Below are 7,089 nucleotides of genomic sequence, written 5' to 3'. Positions count from 1 at the left end.
TTTTCTTTTTTTTTTTTTTTTTGAGACTGAGTCTCGCTCTGTTGCCCAGGCTGGAGTGAGTGGCGCGATCTCGGTTCACTGCAAGCTCCACCCCGCGGGTTCCCGCCATTCTCCTGCCTCAGCCTCCCAAGTAGCTCGGACTACAGGCGCCGCCACAACACCCGGCTAATTTTTTGTATTTTTTGTGGAGACGGGGTTTCACCGTGTTGGCCAGGATGGTCTCGATCCCCTGACCTCCTGATCCGCCCGCCTTGGCCTCCCCAAAGTGCTGGGATTACAGGCGTGAGCCACCGCGCCCGGCCTGGTGATCTGCCTGCTTTGGCCTCCCAAAGTGCTGGGATTACAGGCATGAGCCACCACACCCAGCCTTATTGCTTTCATAGGTATTATTATTATAATTGCTATTAAATATATCTGATAAATAATAAAGATCATTTTCAAATTTGCCAATTTTCTTCATTTTAGTTATTGCAATCTGTAGTCTTTTTTTTTTTAAGAAAATGTAAAAACTAGCCGGGCGCGGTGGCTCAAGCCTGTAATCCCAGCACTTTGGGAGGCCGAGACGGGTGGATCACGAGGTCAGGAGATCAAGACCATCCTGGCTAACACGGTGAAACCCCGTCTCTACTAAAAAATACAAAAAGCTAGCCGGGCGATGTGGCAGGTGCCTGTAGTCCCAGCTACTCGGGAGGCTGAGGCAGGAGAATGGCGTAAACCCGGGAGGTGGAGCTTGCACTGAGCTGAGTTCCGGCCACTGCATTCCAGCCTGGGCGACAGAGCGAGACTCCGTCTCAAAAAAAAAAAAAAAAAAAAAGAAAATGTAAAAACTATCTTGTTATTCTTTTTAATATTCCAACTAAAAGCAGTGGTAATAGATAGGTTCTTCTTCATTAACAATATATCACATACCAGGAATATGAATATTATTTTAATCTCTAAACAGAAACCTGCCAAACCACTTATATCTGTTCCTTGCAAACCATTGAAGCCCTCAGATGAAATGATTGAGACTACCAGTGATTTGGGGAAGACAGAGCTTTTCTGCTCTATTAATTGTTTCTCTGCATACAGTAAAGCTAAGATGGAATCTTCTTCAGGTAATGTTTGTTTAGCAATTGTAGGGGTTTAGTAATTATTAATAAATAATATTATTTGGCTTTAATTTATAACCTTGATTCATTTTCAAATTAAATGGACTTTTAAAAGTCAAAACAATCTAAACCTGTTGCAAAGAACTATTTTTCAGTATTTTTCTATAAAAGGAAGGCTACTTTACCACCAGAGAGTTAATATTTGTAGGCCAACCACGGTGGCTCATGCCTATTTGGGAGGCCAAAGCAGGCAGATCGCCTGAGGTCAGGAGTTTGAGACCAGCCTGGCCAACATTGTGAAACCCTGTCTCTACTAAAAATAGAAAAATATTAGCTGGGCGTGGTGGTGGGTCCCTGTAGTCCCGGCTACTCAGGAGGCTGAGAAAGGAGAATCACTTAAACCCAGGTGGTGGAGGTTGCAGTGAGCCAAGATCGCACCATTGCACTCTAGTCTGGGCAACAGATCAAGATTGCATCTCAAAAATAATAATAATAAAAATTAAAAGATACATGTCTTTATTTAGATTCTTTAGTAAATGAACATATGTATGTTTACATCAATATATATTGAGCACCTACTGCAAAACATGGTAAATAGGAGGCACTCAATATAGAGTTTAATCCATTTACAAGACTGCTTTTATTAGAATATAGAATGTTTTACTTAGCCCTGCTTTGTAAAAATAAGAGTTTTCATTACATTTTTCACATGAAATAGAGGTGATTGTAAATGCTTTAGGACTTAATAATAAAAAAGCACAAATAATCTGAGCCAACTAAGTATTCCATCAAAAAGCCCCAGGATAGGACCAGTGGTGCTATTTACATAGACCATAGAGTGACTGCTGCCTCTGGGATTTGTGAGTCATACAAACTGGCTTGTTACAAAAATTTCTGCAATAATAGCTTGAACACCAACCTAGCACCCTATTGATGTTAAGGTTTATGAATCCTGGAAGAGTTTGAAATTGATGCCCATTAGGAGATTCTATCAGAATCTCTTTTCTTCATGAGTAATTTTCACAGAAAAATGTTCTCATAATTTAAACTTTTTAAATTGTTTAAAAGGACTGGGAAATTGTGCACAAAGGTAAAAGACATAAAATATAGGAGAAGTGTAAATTTTCAGTGTAGTGTTGTAATTATAAATATGATACTAAAGAACCTGGCTACTCCTAAGCCCTAATAAAAATTACTTCAGTAACTACCAATTCCTTAAGCTATTAGATGCTTGCATTATTACTTGAAACAGTATTACTATAACAGTACTTTCTGATGATTGATTTCGCTTAGTTTATAAGAAATCTTTTTGTTTTTGTCAGTAAATGTTGTTTCCGTGGTGCACGATACTTCAACAGAGCTTCTCTCTCCAAAGAAAGATACAACTCCAGTTATAAGCAATATAGTGTCATTGGCAGACACCGATGTTGCCTTGCCCATCATGAACACTGATGTCTTACAAGGTAAAAGTTGACATTAAGATATTTGACATAAATATTGTTTTGTCACACTTGATGAATCTGTCTATATGCTAAATTTCCTTTTTGTTTCTTGTATAAGCAATTATAGTTTATGATGCTATTTTATAGGTTATAGTAGGTAAGATCTTGAATTTATACTCTATTTTAACAGATACAGTTTCTTCAGTAACAGCAACAGCAGATGTCATTGTGGAGGTAAGTTTTATTTTAACCTTTTTTTTTTTAACCACTGTTTGTTTTTAATAAGCAGAATTTTTGTTTGTTTGTTTGTTTTTTTGCAGACAGAGTCTCGCTCTGCCACCCAGGCTGGAGTTCAGTTGCATGATCTCAGCTCACTGCAACCTTTACCTCCTGGGTTCAAGCGATTCTCCTGCCTCAGCCTCCTGAGTAGCCGGGATTACAGGCACCTGCCACCATGCCCAGTTAATTTTTGTATTTTTAGTAGAGAAGGGGTTTCACCATGTTGGCCAGGCTGGTCTCAAATCCGCCCACCTCAGCCTCCCAAAGTGCTGGGATTACAGGTGTGAGCCACTGCACCTGACCCAGATGTTTTATATATATTTATATAATATATATATTTCTATATTTAATATATAAATATATATTATATTTCTATATTTAATATATATTTCTTATATATATTTTTAAATATATGTATTATATGTGTGTAGATTGTTTAAACAGAAGGATTTTTTTCCTCTGGGTTCTTCTTTTAAAAAAATACTACGCAATTTGAGTCATCTGAGCAATAAAAATTATTTTTATGACAATTACATACCAAAACGTCCTTCAAACATTTAATGCTGAATGTAGATTGCAAATAAATAAGTTATACATAATTGTTAATGTTTCCCCCTAGTGGAGCTCATACTGTAACTCAGCCATTTATTTTACTATGTTACTAGAGTAGATATATTTGATATTTTAATTAATTTTTGAAAACTCTAGGCCGGGCACGGTGGCTCAAGCCTGTAATCCCAGCACTTTGGGAGGCCAAGACAGGCGGATCACGAGGTCAGGAGATCGAGACCATCCTGGCTAATACGGTGAAACCCCGTCTCTACTAAAAAATACAAAAAACTAGCCGGGCGAGGTGGCGGGCGCCTGTAGTCCCAGCTACTTGGGAGGCTGAGGCAGGAGAATGGCATAAACCCGGGGGGCGGAGCTTGCAGTGAGCTGAGATCCGGCCACTGCACTCCAGCCTGGGCGACAGAGCGAGACTCCGTCTCAAAAAAAAAAAGAAAACTCTTAAATGTTCTTTTCCCATTTTCTCCCAAAGCTTTCTAAGAGTTCACCTAGTGAACCCAGTAGTGCTATTGCAAGTAGTAGTATGGAACAGCCAAGCCTTTCACCATCTTCATCAGTATTCAGTCAGCATGCAATTGGTTCCAGTATAGAAGTACAAAAAGACAATATGAAATCTATGAAAATAAGTGATGAACTATGTCACCCAAAATGTACATCCAAAGTACAAAAAGTTAAAGGTAAATCAAGAAGTATTAAAAAATCTTGTTGTGCAGATTTTCAGTGTTTGGAAAACAGTAAAAAAGATGTGGCATTCTGTTATTCATGCCAGTTGTTCTGCCAAAAATATTTTAGCTGTGGAAGAGAGTCATTTGCAACCCATGGAACCTCTAATTGGAAAAAAACTCTGGAAAAATTCAGCAAGCATGAAAAAAGTGAAATGCATTTGAAGTCACTGGAATTTTGGAGAGAATACCAATTTTGTGATGGAGCTGTCAGTGATGATTTATCTATTCATTCGAAACAGATTGAGGGAAATAAAAAGTACCTAAAGCTTATAATTGAAAATATTTTATTTCTTGGAAAGCAGTGTTTACCCTTAAGAGGAAACGACCAGTCAGTTTCATCTGCGAATAAAGGCAATTTTTTAGAATTGTTAGAAATGAGAGCAAAAGATAAAGGAGAAGAAACATTTCGACTCATGAATTCACAAGTTGACTTCTATAACAGTACACAAATTCAAAGTGATATTATTGAAATAATAAAGACTGAAATGTTGCAGGATATTGTGAATGAGATCAATGACTCCTCAGCGTTTTCAATAATATGTGATGAGACAACCAATAGTGCCATGAAAGAACAGCTTTCAATTTGTGTAAGATACCCACAAAAATCATCAAAGGCTATCTTAATTAAGGAAAGATTCTTGGGTTTTGTTGATACTGAGGAGATGACTGGGACCCACTTACATAGCACCATCAAAACTTATCTGCAGCAAATTGGAGTTGATATGGATAAAATACATGGCCAGGCCTATGATAGCACCACTAATTTGAGAATAAAATTTAATAAAGTAGCAGCAGAATTCAAGAAAGAAGAACCAAGAGCTTTATACATACATTGTTATGCACACTTTTTGGATTTATCAATAATTAGGTTTTGTAAAGAAGTAAAAGAACTCCGAAGTGCTCTAAAAACTCTCAGTTCTTTGTTCAACACTATTTGTATGTCTGGGGAAATGTTGGCAAATTTTCAAAACATTTGTAGGCTAAGTCAAAACAAAACATGCAAGAAACATATATCACAATCATGTTGGACAGTCCATGATCGTACATTACTATCTGTGATTGACACTCTTCCAGAGATTATTGAAACACTGGAAGTTATAGCAAGCCATTCTTCAAATACAAGTTTCGCTGATGAATTGAGTCATTTGCTGACATTGGTTTCCAAGTTTGAATTTGTCTTTTGTTTGAAATTTCTGTATCGAGTGCTGAGTGTTACAGGAATTCTTTCCAAAGAGCTTCAAAATAAAACCATAGACATTTTTTCTTTGTCTTCAAAAATAGAAGCAATTTTGGAATGTTTATCATCTGAAAGAAATGATGTATACTTTAAAACAATCTGGGATGGAGCAGAGGAAATATGTCAAAAAATAACCTGTAAAGGTTTTAAAATTGAAAAACCTTCTCTTCAGAAAAGAAGAAAAATTCAGAAATCAGTAGATCTTGGCAGTTCAGATAATACGTTTTTTCCTACTTCAACAGAAGAACAATATAAAATTAATATCTATTATCAAGGATTAGATACTGTATTACAAAATTTAAAGTTATGTTTTTCAGAGTTTGATTATTGCAAAATAAAGGAAATTTCAGAACTGTTATTTAAATGGAATGAGCCATTAAATGAATCAACAGCAAAACATGTTCAGGAATTTTATAAACTTGATGAGGACATTATCCCAGAACTTAGATTTTATCGACATTATGCAAAGCTCAACTTTGTCATAGATGATAATTGCATAAACTTCGTCAGTCTCGGCTGTTTGTTTATTCAGCATGGTCTTCACAGTAATATTCCTTGTCTCTCAAAGCTATTATATATTGCTTTGTCTTGGCCAATTACTTCAGCAAGTACTGAGAATTCATTTTCTACCTTGCCTCGTCTTAAGACATATTTATGTAATACCTTGGGACAAGAGAAGCTTACTGGCCCAGCCCTAATGGCTGTTGAGCAGGAGTTGGTAAATAAACTAATGGAGCCTGAAAGACTCAATGAAATTGTGGAAAAGTTTATCAGTCAGATGAAAGAAATATAATACTTGTTCATTTGAACTTACCTAAAAGACTTGTATATCCGTTGGAATGTTTTTATTTCAAAATTGTTCAAAATTCAAAAGACACAGAATGATACACAGTGAAGTTTTCTTCCCTCCTTTAGAACTCATTTTCTCTTCCCAGAAAGTGTTATCTTTTCCTTAAATATCCCTCTAGAGATATTTTTCCTAAGTGGTATTGCACAGTGTATACTGTTCTTTAGCATGTCTTCTCTGTATAACATATTTTTGAGATTGTCCCATGTCGTTACATGAAGAGTTTCTTGATTCTTGGTCTATAACTGCAGATGTTATTGTATGAATGTACCATAATATATTTGAGCAGTCCCTGCTGACAGACATGTTTTTTCCTAACCTTTTGCTATTATAAATAATGATTCATTTTTTAACCTTTTATATAGGTCATATTGCACTTGAGTGAGTTACTGTAAGCTGGAAATCTAAAGTTAGAATTACTAGGTTAAGATATGTGCATTTTTACTTTTGATAGATATTGGCAAGTTGCCATCTATAAGGATTATGCCAATTTACAGTCCCACCCACAATGCATGAGAGTGCCTATTAAATCTTTGTGTTATCAAATGTTTTGATCTTTCCCAATCTCTTACTTTAAAAATGGCATTTTAATCTCAGTAGAATTTTGTATATTAAGAGTAAGGTTAGGGACTGGGCATGGTGGTTCACACCTATAATCTCAGCTCTTTGAGGGCCTACGCAGGAAGGAAGATCACTTGAGACCATGAGTTCAAGATCAGGTTGGCAACATAGTAAGACACCATCACTACAATTTTTTTTTTTTTTTTAATTAGCAAAGTGTGGTGGTGCATACCTGAAGTCCCAGCTACTTGGGAGGCTGAGGCAGGAAGATTGCTTAGGCCCAGAAATTTGAGGCTGCAGTGAACTATGATTGCACCACTATGCTCCAGAGCCTAGGCAA

General features: G+C 36.6%; 1 protein-coding gene across 7 annotated transcripts in view; it reads left to right on the top strand.

Annotated features, from left to right (window-relative positions):
- ZMYM1 (zinc finger MYM-type containing 1) overlaps positions 1 to 6,734 on the top strand; it is a 38,458-nt gene extending 31,724 nt beyond the window's left edge. For all 7 annotated transcript variants that reach the window (XM_023232309.2, XM_023232306.2, XM_023232305.3 and 4 more), the window contains 4 exons: positions 944 to 1,097; positions 2,414 to 2,554; positions 2,724 to 2,767; positions 3,852 to 6,734. In XM_023232309.2, the coding sequence (XP_023088077.2) occupies positions 944 to 1,097; positions 2,414 to 2,554; positions 2,724 to 2,767; positions 3,852 to 6,134 (2,622 nt within the window). In that variant the 3' untranslated portion in view covers positions 6,135 to 6,734. The remainder of the gene's footprint in view (positions 1 to 943; positions 1,098 to 2,413; positions 2,555 to 2,723; positions 2,768 to 3,851) is intronic.
- Positions 6,735 to 7,089: the final 355 nt, after the last annotated feature.

Source organism: Piliocolobus tephrosceles, chromosome 1 (genome assembly GCF_002776525.5).
Source record: "Piliocolobus tephrosceles isolate RC106 chromosome 1, ASM277652v3, whole genome shotgun sequence".
Lineage (NCBI taxonomy): Eukaryota > Metazoa > Chordata > Mammalia > Primates > Cercopithecidae > Piliocolobus > Piliocolobus tephrosceles.
This window is presented reverse-complemented; position numbering and strand designations above follow the sequence as displayed.